General features: G+C 42.6%; 1 protein-coding gene across 2 annotated transcripts in view; it reads right to left on the reverse strand.

The window, feature by feature from the left end:
• Positions 1-3,581: 3,581 nt before the first annotated feature.
• The window catches only part of DAW1 (dynein assembly factor with WD repeats 1), a 121,166-nt gene continuing 108,131 nt past the window's right edge, over positions 3,582-16,616 (reverse strand). The window contains exons 12-13 of one of the 2 annotated variants that reach the window (XM_082249604.1): positions 5,220-5,382; positions 3,582-3,904 (exon numbers count right to left, since the gene is read on the reverse strand). In XM_082249604.1, coding sequence (XP_082105730.1) covers positions 3,870-3,904; positions 5,220-5,382 — 198 coding nt within the window. In that variant the 3' untranslated portion in view covers positions 3,582-3,869. Of the gene's footprint in view, positions 3,905-5,215; positions 5,383-16,616 lie in introns of both variants that reach the window. The other variant, XM_082249603.1, reaches the window with a different exon arrangement.

Below are 16,616 nucleotides of genomic sequence, written 5' to 3' on the forward strand. Positions count from 1 at the left end.
GCCTATAATACATAACGCTAAATTTCCATGCAAAAAATTGTACCGCTTTTGGTACAGAATTCCTGACATAATCATACCGCCAGGGAGGTTAAGGGAAAAATAAAATGATTTTACATTTTATGGCATCAACACATCTGAAAAAAGTTGGGACAAGGCCATGTTTACCACTGTGTGGCATCCCCTCTTCATTTTCTAACAGTCTGCAAACGTCTGGGGACTGAGGAGACAAGTTGCTCAAGTTTAGGAATAGGAATGTTGTCCCATTCTTGTCTAATACAGGCTTCTAGTTGCTCAACTGTCTTAGGTTTTCTTTGTCGCATCTTCCTCTTTATGATGTGCGAAATGTTTTCTATGGGTGAAAGATCTGGACTGCAGGCTGGCCATTTCAGTACCCGGATCCTTCTTCTACGCAGCCATGATGTTGTAATTGATGCAGTATGTGGTCTGGCATTGTCATGTTGGACAATGCCAGACGACGTCTGGATGGGAGCATATGTTGTTCTAGAACTTGGATATACCTTTCAGCATTGATGGTGCCTTTCCAGATGTGTAAGCTGCCCATGCCACACGCACTCATGCAACCCCATACCATCAGAGATGCAGGCTTCTGAACTGAGCGCTGATAAGAACTTGGGTTGTCCTTGTCCTCTTTAGTCCGGCTGACATGGCGTCCCAGTTTTCCAAAAAGAACTTCAAATTTTGATCCGTCTGACCACAGAACAGTTTTCCACTTTGTCACACATTTTAAATGAGCCTTGGCCCAGAGAAAACGCCTGCGCTTCTGGATTATGTTTAGATTTGGCTTCTTTTTTGGCCTATAGTTTTAGCTGGCAACAGCGAATGGCACGGTGGACTGTGTTCACCGACAATGTTTTCTAGAAGTATTCCTGAGCCCATGTTGTGATTTTCATTACAGTAGCATTCCTGTGTGTGATGCAGTGTCGTCTAAGGGCCCGAAGATCACGGGCATCCAGTATGGTTTTCCGGCCTTCACCCTTACGCACAGAGATTGTTCCAGATTCTCTGATTCTTTGGATGATATTATGCACTGTAGATGATGATAACTTCAAACTCTTTGCAATTTTTCTCTGAGAAACTCCTTTCTGAAATTGCTCCATTATTTTTCGCTGCAGCATTGGGGGAATTGGTGATCCTCTGCCCATCTTGACTTCTGAGAGACACTGTCACTCTGAGAGGCTCTTTTTTAACCCAATCATTTTGCCAAATGACGAATAAGTTTCAAATTGGTCCTCCAGCTGTTCCTTATATGTACATTTACCTTTTCCGGCCTCTTACTGCTAGCTTGTCCCAACTTTTTTGGAATGTGTAGCTTTCATGAAATCCAAAACGAGCCAATATTTGGCAAAACATTTCAAAATGTTATCTATATTATATTGTGAATAAAATATATGTTTATGAGATTTGTAAATTAGTCCATTTCTTTTTTACTCACAATTTGTACAGTGTCCCAACTTTTTTGGAATTGGGTTTGTATTTTAATATATCTTTTCATGTGACAACAGTGAAGAAATTACACTTTACTACAATGGAAAGTAGTGAGTGTACAGCTTGTATAACAGTGTAGACTCAACACACAGCCATTAATGTCTAAACCACTGACAACAAAAGTGAGCACACCCCTAAGTGAAAATGTTCAAATTGGGCCCAAAGTCTCAATATTTTGTGTGGCCACCATTATTTTCCAGCACTGCTTTAACCCTCTTGGGCATAGAGTTCACCAGAGATTCACAGGTTGCCACTGGAGTCCTCTTCCACTCCTCCATGGCGACATCACGGAGCCGGTGGATGTTAGAGACCTTGCGCTCTTCCAGCTTCCATTTGAGGATGCCCCACAGATGCTCAATAGGGTTTAGGTCTGGAGACATGCTTGGTCAGTCCATCACCTTTACCCTCAGCTTCTTTAGCAAGGCAGTGGTCGTCTTGGAGGTGTGTTTGGGGTCGTTATCATGTTGGAATACTGCCCTCTGAAGGGAGGGGATCATGCTCTGCTTCATTATGTTACAGTACAAGTTAGCATTCATGGTTCCCTCAATGAACTGTAGCTCCCCAGTGCTGGCAGCACTCATGCAGCCCCAGACCATGACACTCCCACCGCTATGCTTGACTGTAGGCAAGACACACTTGTTTTTGTACTCCTCACCTGACTGCCCCCACACACGCTTGACGCCATCTGAACCAAATAAGTTTATCTTGGTCTCATCAGACCACAGGACATGGTTCCAGTAATCCATGTCCTTTGTCTGCTTGTCTTCAGCAAACTGTTTGCGGGATTTTTGTGCTTCATCTTTAAAGAGGCTTCCTTCTGGGACGACAGCCATGCAGAACAATTTGATGCAGTGTGCGGCAATGCTGGCAGCACTCATACATCTATTTCCCAAAGACAACCTCTGGATAGGACGCTGAGCACATGCACTAAACTTCTTTGGTCGACCATGGCGAGGCCTGTTCTGAGTGGAACCTGTCCTGTTAAACCGCTGTACAGTCTTGGCCACCATGCTGCAGATCAGTTTCAGGGTCTTTGCAATCTTCTTATAGCCTAGGCCATTTTTATGTAAAGCAACAATTCTTTTTTTCAGATCCTCAGAGAGTTCCTTGCCATGAGGTGCCATGTTGAACTTCCAGTGACCAGTATGAGAGTGAGAGCGATAACACCAAATTTAACACACCTGCTCCCCATTCACACCTGAGACCTTGTAACACTAATGAGTCACATGATGCCGGCGAGGGAAAATGGCAAATTGGACCTAATTTGGACATTTTCACTTGGGGTTTACTCACTTTTGTTGCCAGCGATTTAGACATTAATGGATGTGTGGTGAGATATTTTGAGGGGGCAGCAAATTTACACTGTTATACAAGCTGTACACTCACTACTTTACATTGTAGCAAAGTGTCATTTCTTCAGTGTTGTCACATAAAAAAGGTATAATAAAGTATTTACAAAACTGTGAGGGGTGTATTCACTTTTGTGAGATACTATAAGTGTTGCGTGTTGCTTTTCTTTTCATTTGGAATGCCTCTCCAATGCACTTAGATTGCACATGATAATCAATGTGTTTTAGTGCATTACAACTTTTTTTTTTTTTTTATAGAAAAGTCCACAGCTTCTGTACATACCCATCTTTGAGTCACAATGGCATATTCTAGGAAGGCCAATTAACCTTGCCACCTCCTGTAACTCCCAACGAGAATTATGACTCCACAAATGGAGAACATACAGTCTCTAATAAATAGGGGCTCTAATCCCGCCTCAGTTGTCAGCTTTAGAGGGGAGCCAGTAGTCAATGACTATTTATGTTATTTCCAATGCAGAGGATGATGACCACAGACAGATATTAATGCTTTATTACATTACTGTATGCAGAGAGAACTGAAGAAATCCCCCAGCAATCTCTGTATACACTGAGCACATTTAGAACACACGAGCAAAACCTGAACCTGGTTACTAGATGTTCCAAAAATGTTCCATCACACTCTGACTTTTTAATTTGCTGATTTACTAAATCAGACTTTGCATGTTGTTAGTAAACTCATCAAGAACAAATGCAAGTTACATCCAATTTAAATATGTTAAGATATTTTAATGAAAAATAGTTTAAAAACACTAATATAAAAAGTCAGCTTTGCAAAGTAAAAACATCAATATACAGTAACGCAAGCAATGTCAACATGAAAGATCTAGACAGATCTTCTACTGGAGCAAATGACTGGAACACTCTGTGATAGTAAATGTAATACCACTCATGGAGAGGATGCAGGATGAGGTCACAATTCAAGATGAAACAATCATTATGCGTGTCATATTTTGGCTGCCCTGCTATTTTAGATGGAGGATACGGAAATAACACCTAACGCCATATTCTGCATGTGTTGTCCTTACTCCCTGTTAAAAAAAAATATATATATAGTTCATTAATATATTATATCAAATCATATACTTTTATAAAAAAAAATATTGTACAAATAAATCTCAACTTCGGCTCAATTTTGTTGTGGATAGAGCGTGAAAAGGATACAGCCTGTATCAGGTACTTATTGCATATGTCTTTATTGGGGAGACTTCCCCTTACTTCCAAGCAGGACATCTTTTGATGTCAAGAGACACCCAGCATCTTCATATGTGTTGAAATCACTAGAAATCTTCCCAAGCACAGGAATAGAACACAGAGTCATCTGATTCAGCAACTAACAGCATCTTTAAGCAGTGAGATGACATCATCACCCTCTGTCCTGACAGGCACGTGAATCCAAAACTGTTCAAACTATTTTCCTGGCAGAATATATTTTCATCCAGGTAAATATGTCTGTGAAAGTTCTCATTTACCCAGGTCATGGTACATCTAGTAGTACTTTGAATCAACTGGGCTTGTTCTATAATGTTAAAGATTTTTTGTAGATTATACAAGCAACTTCTTCCGTTCTAGTAGTGGTCAGGAAAATGCCCCAGCACTATTATACACACAGGTAGCACCAACACCTTAAACCAACCTCCATGGAAAGGCAGATGTGACTGTTCAAGAATAAAAATGGGAGGTGTGAAAATTGTGGAACCCCACTGTTCTAGTTACATAATGCCATCCTAGGCCTTGGTATCATGAAGGTTTCAGAACTGTTAGACCCCATTCATGCTGTGCGGACTCCAGTTAGATCAGCAGGAGATCTGTCTGCTGATCACCTGCTGATTAGAGCAGAGCTAGCAGATGACAGGTCTCTCCGATTCAATCTGCCTACACAGTAGGGGGCAGATCCTTTTCAATTTTTTTTTTTTCTTAGCAGACCAAGTCGGATTGGAGGTAGGTGGGTGTAAACTGACACAAGTGCTTTACACCCATCAGTCTATGAGACTGAAAGGAGGGTCCGATCAGGTCCATCTGAAAAACTGACAGGCAGACCTGATTGGACCTTTTGTGTGAAAGGGGCCTAAATCCTTCAATTTACATGACAGAAACAAAATAGTTATTCTGTCTCCAAAACTGTTTCAGCATTTATGTGGAATATTACAAAAAAAAAAAAAAGAGAGAGGGAATTCTGTTCTTTATATTAGAGGAGTCACCTTTAGCTGGCCACACACATCTGGTTGTGCAATCTCCTTTAGATCCATAGTATGTAATACAATTGCATACATTACATATTGTTAGATCTAAAGGAGACTACAACAAGATTGTACAACGAGGTTGTAACATAAACAGCAGACTTGCCTGTAATGATGGTGTTTCCTTCATAGTTGAAAGCACAGGAGAAAATCTCATCTGTGTGTCCTTCTAGTACCTGGACACATTGTCCTGTGTGAGGGTCCCACAGGCGCGCAGTCTTATCTGAGCTGGCCGTTAAGATGCGGGAGCCCTGGGCATTGAAGCAGATCTGGAAACACAAAAACAAGGTGATGGTATTAATGTACATTTTACATGGTAATGTGCACTCTGAGCCAAACATTTTTCTATAATTATAGAACTCTTTTATGACAATCTGGGATAAATAAATCAGTAAGATTTCAAGTTGTAGTCCATCAGTGGATAGCCTATGTCACCTAAGGCCCCTTTCACACAATCCGGTCCATCAGACGGACTCCGTTTATTTCAGCGGGGGATCGACAAGGACAAGGACAAGGATCTAAAAATAGATCGAAAAGTTTAGACCAAGATCTAAAAATAGATTGAACAGTTTGGACCAGGATCTAAAGATAGATCTAGGATCTAAAAATAGATGGTACAGTTTAGGCAAGGATCTAAAAATAGATCTAGAATCTAAAAATAGATCGAACAGTTTGGACCAGGATCTAAAAATAGATCTAGGATCTAAAAATAGATCGAACAATTTAGACAAGGATCTAGAAATAGATTGAACAGTTTGGACAAGGATCTAAAAATAGATCGAACAGTTTAGACCAAGATCTAAAAATAGATTGAACAGTTTGGACCAGGATCTAAAAATAGATCTAGGATCTAAAAATAGATCGAACAGTTTAGACAAGGATCTAAAAATAGATTGAGGATCTAAAAATAGATCGAACAATTTAGACCAGGATCTAAAAATAGATGGAACAGTTTTGATCCGGATCTAAAAATAGATCTAGGATCTAAAAATAGATGGAACAGTTTAGACCAGGATCTAGAAATAGATCTAGGATCTAAAAATAGATTAAACAGTTTAGACCAGGATCTAAAAATAGATCTAAGAATTAAAAATAGGTCGAACAGTTTGGACAAGGATCTTAAAATAGATCTAGGATCTAAAAATAGATCGAACAATTTAGACCAGGATCTAAAAATAGATCGAACAGTTTGGCCCAGGATCTAATAATAGATCGAACAGTTTGAACCAGGATCTAAAAATAGATCTTCTAGGATCTAAAAATAGATCGAAAAGTTTAGACCAAGATCTAAAAATAGATTGAACAGTTTGGACCAGGATCTAAAGATAGATCTAGGATCTAAAAATAGATGGTACAGTTTAGGCAAGGATCTAAAAATAGATCTAGAATCTAAAAATAGATGGAACAGTTTGGACAAGGATCTAAAAATAGATCGAACAGTTTAGACCAAGATCTAAAAATAGATTGAACAGTTTGGACCAGGATCTAAAAATAGATCTAGGATCTTAAAATAGATCGAACAGTTTAGACAAGGATCTAAAAATAGATCTAGGATCTAAAAATAGATCGAACAGTTTAGACAAAGATCTAAAAATAGATCTAGGATCTAAAATTAAATCGAACAGTTTGGACCAGGATCTAAAAATAGATAGAACAGTTTGGACCAGGATCTAAAAATAGATCTAAGATCTAAAAATAGATCGAACAGTTTGGACTAGGATCTAAAAATAGATCTAGGATCTAAAAATAGATCTAACTGTTTCGACATGGATCTAAAAACAGATCTAGGATCTAAAAATAGATTGAACAGTTTGGACCAGGATCTAAAAATAGATCAAACAGTTTTGACAAGGATCTAAAAATAGATCTAGGATCTAAAAATAGATCGAACAGTTTAGACCAGGATCTAAAAATAGATCTAGGGTCTAAATATAGATCGAACAGTTTAGACAAGGATCTAAAAATAGATCTAGGATCTAAAATTAGATTGAACTGTTTGGACCAGGATCTAAAAACAGATCAAACAGTTTGGACTAGGATCTAAAAATAGATCGAACAGTTTGGACAAGGATCTAAAAATAGATTGGATCAGTTTAAACCAGGATCTAAAAATAGATCTAAGATCTAAATATAGATCGAACAGTTTGGACAAGGATCTAAAAATAGATCGGATCAGTTTAGACCAAAATCTAAAAATAGATCTAGGATCTAAAAATAGATCGAACAGTTTAGACAAGGATCTAAAAATAGATCTATAATCTAAAAATAGATCAAACAGTTTGGACAAGGATCTAAAAGTAGATCAAACAGTTTGGACCAGGATCTAAAAGTAGATCTAGAATCTAAAAATAGATCAAATAGTTTGGACCAGGATTTAAAAATAGATCTAGGATCTAAAAATAGATCAAACAGTTTAGACCAGGGTCTAAAAATTAGGGCTGAAACAATGAATCGATTAATCGACAACTAATCGATTATGAAAATAGTTGTCAACTATTTTTATAATCGATTAGTTGGTTACCGGATTAGTTGGCCTGCATACAGAATGCATTATTTGTTTACATATCAGGAAGTACAGTGCAGCACACATATAGCTCAGCACACCCTCCATACATTTCGGTATACACAGTGCAGCACACATACAGCTCAGTACACCCTCCATACATGTCGGTATACACAGTGCAGCACACCTACAGCTCAGTACACCCCCCATACATGTCGGTATACATAGTGCAGCGCATGTGCAGCTCAGTAGACCGTCCATACATGACAGTATACATAGTGCAGCACACATACAGCTTAGTACACCCTCCATACATGTCAGTATACACAATGCAGCACACATACAGCTCAGTACACCGTCCATACATGTCAGTATATACAGTGCAGCATACATACAGCTCAGTACACCCTCCATACATGTCGGTATACATAGTGCAGCGCATGTGCAGCTCAGTAGACCGTCCATACATGTCAGTATATACAGTGCAGCATACATACAGCTCAGTACACCCTCCATACATGTCTGTATACATAGTGCAGCACATGTGCAGCTCAGTAGACCGTCCATACATGACAGTATACATAGTGCAGCACACATACAGCTTAGTACACCCTCCATACATGTCAGTATACACAATGCAGCACACATACAGCTCAGTACACCCTCCATACATGTCAGTATATACAGTGCAGCATACATACAGCTCAGTACACCCTCCATACATGTCAGTATACATAGTACAGCACACATACAGCTTAGTACACCCTCCATACATGTCGGTATACACAGTGCAGCACACCTACAGCTCAGTACACCCTCCATACATGTCGGTATACATAGTGCAGTGCAGGTACAGCTCAGTACACCATCCATACATGTCAGTATACATAGTGCAGCACACATACATACATACAGCTCAGTACACCCTCCATACATGTCAGTATACACAGTGCAGCACACATACAGCTCAGTACACCCCACCCCATAAATGGCAGTATACACAGTGCAGCACACATACAGCTCAGTACACCCTCCATACATATCGGTATACATAGTGCAGTGCAGGTACAGCTCAGTACACCATCCATACATGTCAGTATACATAGTGCAGCACACATACATACATACAGCTTAGTACACTCTCCATACATGTCAGTATACATAGTGCAGCACACATACATACATACAGCTTAGTACACCCTCCATACATGTCAGTATACACAGTGCAGCACACATACAGCTCAGTAGACCCCACCCCATAAATGGCAGTATACACAGTGCAGCACACATACAGCTCAGCACACCCTCCATACATGTCGGTATGCATAGTGCAGCGCAGGTACAGCTCAGTACACCATCCATACATGTCAGTATACATAGTCCAGCACATATACAGCTTAGTACACCCTCCATACATGTCAGTATACACAGTGCAGCACACATACAGCTCAGTACACCCCACCCCATACATGACAGTATACAATGTGCAGCACACATACAGCTCAGTATATCCTCCATACATATCAGTGAATGTGAATGTACTTGTGAATGTGTGAGGAGCAATTTATCATGGTACATGTAGTCCCATATCTATGCTATAGGGGAACTTTATATTATACTTTGCGGCTTGCTATAGGGGCACTTTCAAGACAGGAGGAGCAAGTAGTGCCAACAGAGCACCCCAGAACAGGAAGTACGAGTACTGATACTTTTTCTCAAGTATTCCCCGATATTAATTACTGATACCTATTTTTATTGTCGTGACAGTTTTTTTTTTTTTCAGACTAATGAAAAGTTTTTTCTTTTTCTTTACAATTATGAAGAACAGTTCTTCTATGGCTTTGAAATTGCGCTACTTCAGCGTGATTTCAAAGCCGCAGATCAGTGCAATTTGGACCTCCTAAATTCTTTGCGGCTTGCGACTTCATTTAACAGAACTCAATGCAAGTCAATGAAATCCCAAAAAAGGTATAGTTTTTAGTATCAGAGCATTTTCACTCGTATCAGCACCAATACCGGTATCGGTGCAACACTAGTGTGTGTATATATATATATATATATATATATATATATATATATATATATATATATATATATATATATATATATCTTCTGTCTGTTATTAGAGTAGATTAGATATTTTGTTCCCTCACCATATAGCTCCAAATTCTGGATGGACCCTCTGCAACTGTTACACCCTTTCCAGCAGACTATGCAATAAAAAACAGGGATCTTTAGTTCACATATATACATCCAGAATGTGTAGTGTTACTATGTGGTCACACCCCTTTAGCGCCTGATAGTTTAAATATATGTACAAGCTATTGGGATTTGAGCACAGGTATATATCTTCTTATCATAGCTGGTTATTTGTTTTTACCACTGCATAGAGATATTCAAGAATAAAATTGTCTTTTTTTTAAACTTTACTTATGAAACTAAATTTTATGGAACACTTTTGAGTATTTTTTAATTTTATTTTATCCGATTAATCGAAAAAAATAATCGGACAACTAATCGATTATGAAAATAATCATTAGTATCAGCCCTATATATAACTGTTATGAGTTCTATTCATATACTGTAGATATTGAGAATGTTACTCATGTCTCTTGTATGAAAAGGAGATTTTTGGTTTTGTATATTGTCTTCTTTCTCTATTTACACCCGAAAACTTTCAATAAGCAGATTGAAATATAAAAATGAATCTGACATATCTGAAAACCTTTTTCAGTTGCTAGTCCTTTCTTCAAGATGATCCAGGGGAAATGAGCTGTCCACTCACCCTCCTCCCCGCAATTACTGTATGCTCATCTGCCAATAGAGATTCCACTGAACAATTCCTGTTCTTTCAGGATCCAGCACCGCTGCATACCTCTGCTTACCCAAAGCTGCTCCATCCTAAGGGCTCTTTCATAAAGAGTGACTGTTCCATGAGCGAATCTCCTGCTGAACTGGAGCCAAACGGGTCAGATATCAGTGTTTTGACATCCGTGCCCATTAAATGTGTGTCTGCATTTACACATCAGGCACAGGTGGAACTGTGATAGCTTTATGGGAGGTAAGATGTAAACAAACTTGTGTCCATTTACATCAGACTAACTCAGATCGGTCTTGTTTAGGTATGTTTCTTTTGCCAGACCTGGAAGGACTCGGAAGAAGGTGGATGTAAATGGACAGAGCTGCATAGAGCTTTCGATTAGATTCCCCCTGAAAAACTAACAGACTGACCTGATCGAATGCCCATTTGAAAGGGCCCTAAGGCGGAACCCACTCTGATCAGCAGGGTATCCGCTCACAGATCCCCTGCTGATCACACCTGAGCTGGATGGATGTCACATCTGTGCCAGCTCAGTATATGCAGAGCAGACAGGGCAGACACCACTGAGCACTATGGGCAGCTAGGTGTAAACGGACTCCACTGTCCGTTTACATCAGGCTACCTCCAATCTGGTCCTCCAGATCTGCATCCTTTTCCGTTTTGCATTGGATCTGATCGAATCCGTAGGTAGGCGGGTGTAAATGGACACAAGTCTGTCCGTCCTTCTGATCAGGTCTGTCTGAAAAATTGACAAGTCAACCTGACCAAAATGCCTGTGTGAAAGGGGCCTAAAGCTCCAAGCTGTATTAATGATCATTCCCTTTCCCTAGAGTAGTGGTCTCATAACTGCAGCCTTTTGCTTGCTTTTATCTGACCCTTGAGGCATAATTACTGCCATTGAGACCAACAATGGGGCATAGTTGCTGCAACTGACAACAAAAATAGGGTACTATTGCACTACTGACACCAACTTTTTTTTCCTCTAATACCAAAGATCGGGCATTGATTAGTCTCACTGGGCACAATCCAGTACCCTAAAGTCTGAAGGACAATGAGCTGGCCCTTTCTTTAGCCAGTTTGGAGACCTCTGCCATAAAGGAAAGAAAACAAACAATTTGTATATGCACGGAAACAGAGCAAAGGAAAGAAACCTTGTGGTCTGTTTGGCAGTGCAACATTCAATCACATTCAATTAGCAGATCTCTTATTGGTAAGAGACGCATCTTATATTACTTTTGCTTTTAGCAGCCATAGGATAATCCAGTTGTAGCCCACAGGAATTTTCCATCAGATAAACCTCAGCATGCCTATGTATGTGTATAAAACACTGCAGTGGCCTTGTCTCTTTTACATATGATATTTATGAGATGAGATCACAATAACCTTGCAGATGAAGTGCTTATCAAGTATGTTTGTTAGATCCGTAGCACAGAACAACTCAGCATAAATATTTAATTAAAAAAAAGATTTTTTTGATGGCAACAAGAAATGGAGGAAAAACACTAATGGCAGACTAAGCAGACAGTAAGCCTGAAGTAAAAACGAAATCAATGCCAGTATTAACCAATCTTATTCACCGTTTATTGAACCTTGGATCCAATTTATAAATCAGCTACACAAGAGGAAGACTTAGAGCTATTATCCATACTAACTAATCAGGCTACCCGTTTTAGATTTTCAAAATGATCTGGATGGGTGTTATACAGTATCTCACAAAGTAAGTACACCCCTCACATTTTTGTAAATATTTTATTATATCTTTTCATACGGCAACACTGAAGAAATGACACTTTGCTACAATGTAAAGTAGTGAGTGTACAGCTTGTATAACAGTGTAAAATTTGCTGTCCCCTCAAAATAACCCAACACACAGCCATTAATGTCTAAACCACTGGCAACAAAAGTGAGTACACCCCTAACTGGAAATGTCCAAATTGGGCCCAAAGTGTCAACATTTTGTGTGGCCACCATTTTTTTCCAGCACTGCCTTAACCCTCTTGGGCATGGAGTTCACCAGAGCTTCACAGGTTGCCACTGGAGTCCTCTTCCACTCCTCCATGAAGACATCACGGAGCTGGTGGATGTTAGAGACTTTGCACTCCTCCACCTTCCATTTGAGGATGCCCCACAGATGCTCAATAAGGTTTAGATCTGGAGACATGTTTGGCCAGTCCATCACCTTTACCCTCAGCTTCTTTAGCAAGGCAGTGGTTGTCTTGAAAGTGTGTATGGGGTCCTTATGTAGGAATTCTGCTCTGCTGCCCAGTCTCAGAAGGGAGGGGATCATGCTCTGGTTCATTATCTTACAGTACATGTTGACATTCATGGTTCCCTCAATAAACTGTAGCTCCCCAGTGCCAGCATCACTCGTGCAGCCCCAGACCATGACACTTCCACCGCTATGCTTAAATGTAGGCAAGAAACACTTGTCTTTGTACTCCTCAACTGGTTGCCCCCACGAACACTTGACACCACCTGAACTAAATACGTTTATCTTGGTCTCATCAGACCACAGGACAGGATTCCAGTAATCCAAGTCCTTAATCTGCTTGTCTTCAGCAAACTGTTTGCAGCTTTCTTGTGCATCATCTTTAAAAGAGGCTTCCTTCTGGAAGGACAGCCATGCAGAACAATTTAATGCAGTGTGTGGCGTATGGCCTGAGCACTGATAGGGTGACCCCCCACCCCTTCAACCTCTGCGGCAATGCTGGCAGCACTTATACTCTTATACACTTATCTTATGAGACTTCCTCCCAACCACATGCCCACAAGTGTCCATGCTCACACACGCAGCGAGCACATTGCTTGCAGCACATGTACTGTTTATAGCAGGGGTCCTCAAACTACGGCCCGCGGGACGCATACGGCCGCCAGGGTCCGGAACTCGGCCCGCCGAGGCTACCTAACCTACAATTGAAACGGCCGCTCTCTGCTTTTTTTTTGCGAGTGCTGAGAGGAGCTGAGAGGAGGCGGGCCGGAGAGAAGACATCCTCGGGTCTGAGAGGAGGCGGGACGGATTGCTTAGCTGGGAGGAGACGGAACGGAGGTAGAGAAAAAATTTAATCAGCCAGCTCTGCATTATTACAATTATTCCGCCTCCTCCCAGCTAAGCAGTTCGTCCCGCCTCCGCCCCGCCTCCTCTCAGACCCAAGGATGTCTTCTCTCCGTCCCGCCTCCTCCCAGCTAAGCAGTTCGTCCCGCCTCCGCCCCGCCTCCTCTCAGACCCAAGGATGTCTTTTCTCCGTCCCGCCTCCTCCCAGCTAAGCAGTTCGTCCCGCCTCCGCCCCCTCTCAGACCCGAGGATGTCTTCTCTCTGTCCCGCCTCCTCCCAGCTAAGCACTTCGTCCCGCCTCCGCCCGCCTCCTCTCCGTCCTGTCTCCTCTCAGCAAGTAATCGGTCCCACCTCCTCTCTGTCAGCAGTGATGTAATGGCGTAATTTTTAAATCTAAAGTAAAGAACTGCAGTGGCCCAGCAGTGGCGCGTGCCTCTCATCATGGCCAGGTAAGTCCCTTCCACAGCCTCTGACCACCTCCCCCTGTACCATGTCCGCAGCCTCTGACCATCTCCCCCTGTACCATGTCCGCAGCCTCTGACCATCTCCCCCTGTACCATGTCCGCAGCCTCTGACCATCTCCCCCTGTACCATGTCCGCAGCCTCTGACCATCTCCCCCTGTACCATGTCCGCAGCCTCTGACCATCTCCCCCTGTACCATGCCCGCAGCCTCTGACCATCTCCCCCTGTACCATGTCCGCAGCCTCTGACAATCTCCCCCTGTACCATGTCCGCAGCCTCAAGACATCTCCCCCCTGTACCATGCCCGCAACCTCAGACATCTCCCCCCTGTACCATGTCCGCAGCCTCAAGACATCTCTCCCCCTGTACCATGTCCACAGCCTCAGACATTTCCCCCCTGTACCATGTCCGCACCCTCAGACATCTCCCCCCTGTACCATGTCCGCAGCCTCAGACATCTCCAACCTGTACCATGTGCACACCCTCAGACATCTCCCCCCTGTACCATGTCCGCAGCCTCTGACATCTCCCCCTGTACCATGTCCGCAGCCTCTGACCATCTCCCCCCTGTACCATGTCCGCAGCCTCTGACCATCTCCCCCCTGTACCATGTCCGCAGCCTCTGACCATCTCCCCCCTGTACCATGTCCGCAGCCTCTGACCATCTCCACCCTGTACCATGCCCGCAGCCTCTGACCATCTCCCCCCTGTACCATGTCCGCAGCCTCTGACATCTCCCCCCTGTACCATGTCCGCAAGCCTCTGACATCTCCCCCCTGTACCATGTCCGCAGCCTCTGACCATCTCTCCCCTGTACCATGTCCTCAGCCTCAGACATCTCCCCCCTGTACCATGTCCGCAGCCTCAGACATCTCCCCCCTGTACCATGTCCGCAGCCTCAGACATCTCCCCCCTGTACCATGTCCGCAGCCTCAGACATCTCCCCCCTGTACCATGCCCATAGCCTCAGACATCTCCCCCCTGTACCATGTCCGCAGCCTCAGACATCTCCCCCCTGTACCATGTCCGCAGCCTCAGACATCTCCCCCCTGTACCATGTCCGCAGCCTCAGACATCTCCCCCCTGTACCATGTCCGCAGCCTCATATCTCCCCCCTGTACCATGTCCGCAGCCTCTAACCATCTCCCCCTGTACCATGTCCACAGCCTCTGACAACCCCTGTACCATGTCCACAGCCTCTAACCATCTCCCCCCTGTACCATGTCCACAGCCTCTAACCATCTCCCCCCTGTACCATGTCCACAGCCTCTAACCATTTCCCCCCTGTACCATGTCCACAGCCTCTAACCATCTCCCCCCTGTACCATGTCCACAGCCTCTTACCATCTCCCCCCTGTACCATGTCCACAGGTAAGTGTAAGTTCAACTTTACTGAAAATCTGTTAGGTGATCTTACACCCCCCCCCAGTCCCACTGACCCCGGAGTCCTGCAATCACCCGCTGTGGGACATCGGGTCATGGCTTTACCGGTCCGGGGTGTGAAATCCCCATGGCACTGCTTGCACATTAGTTCCTGAGGCCATGGTTTTAAATATTGTATTGTTTTTCCTGTTTTTTGTGCACTACAAATAAAACATGTAAATAGGAATTTGTTCATATTTTTTTCAAACTATAGTCCGGCCCCCAACAGTGTCCGTGGGACAGCGAACTGGCCCCCTGTTTAAAAAGTTTGAGGACCCCTGGTTTATAGTAATGAGGAAAGAGTAGGCATTTGGTGTGAATTATTGATAACTATGTTCTGATGTCAGTATACAGTATATTCTAGAGTCATCCCAAAGTTTACCTGACAAACCTACAAGATAGCTTTTCCTTAATACACACATCATCAGTAATTCTTACATATCACTGCTATTCACAGGTTGAACTTGCAAACAAATCAGCAGCCGCCTGATTCCTTGAATGAATCATTTATTATTGTCAGTTTACACAGAAAGCAGAAAACAGTCTGTTAGCAGAGTATATGGGACATTCTTCAGAGCCTGCAAAAGATAAGTGGATGCTTACAGAAAAAAAAGGGCTGACTGAAAAGGCCCAAAGGTAAGGAGAAATTTCCTGCATGCTGTGTTCACAAAGCAGAAAGAAATAGGATGCTGCAGCATACCATCAAGCTAAACCAGCATAGATAATGGGTGCCAGCTGGGCATCAGTACATTAAATTAATAAAAACATCATGAGCTGGTTGGTAATATCAATGAGTAATAAAGTTCACAGATAGAAATGTAAAGGAAGTCAATTTTAGATATTTAAAGACATAAACTGTCCTAGAACAGCAGAGAGTGATATTTCACAGTCCACACAGGTTTTCCTATCCACTAATCTAATTCTTTAGTATGTATTAAGATGTTGCAGTGGTCACATACCCTGTATACACCACACAGCACCCCACACCATACCCAGTACACACAGCATCCCACACTGTATCCAGTACACACAGCATCCCACACCATACTTAGTACACACAGCATCCCAGACCATACCCAGTACACGCAACATCCCGCACCATACCCAGTACACACAGCATCCCACACCATACCCAGTACACACAGCATCCCAGACCATACCCAGTACACACAGCATCCCAGACCATACCCAGTACACACAGCATCCCGCACCATACCCAGTACACACAGCATCCCGCACCAT

This window comes from Pelophylax lessonae (genome assembly GCF_965119305.1).
Source record: "Pelophylax lessonae genome assembly, chromosome: 3".
NCBI lineage: Eukaryota > Metazoa > Chordata > Amphibia > Anura > Ranidae > Pelophylax > Pelophylax lessonae.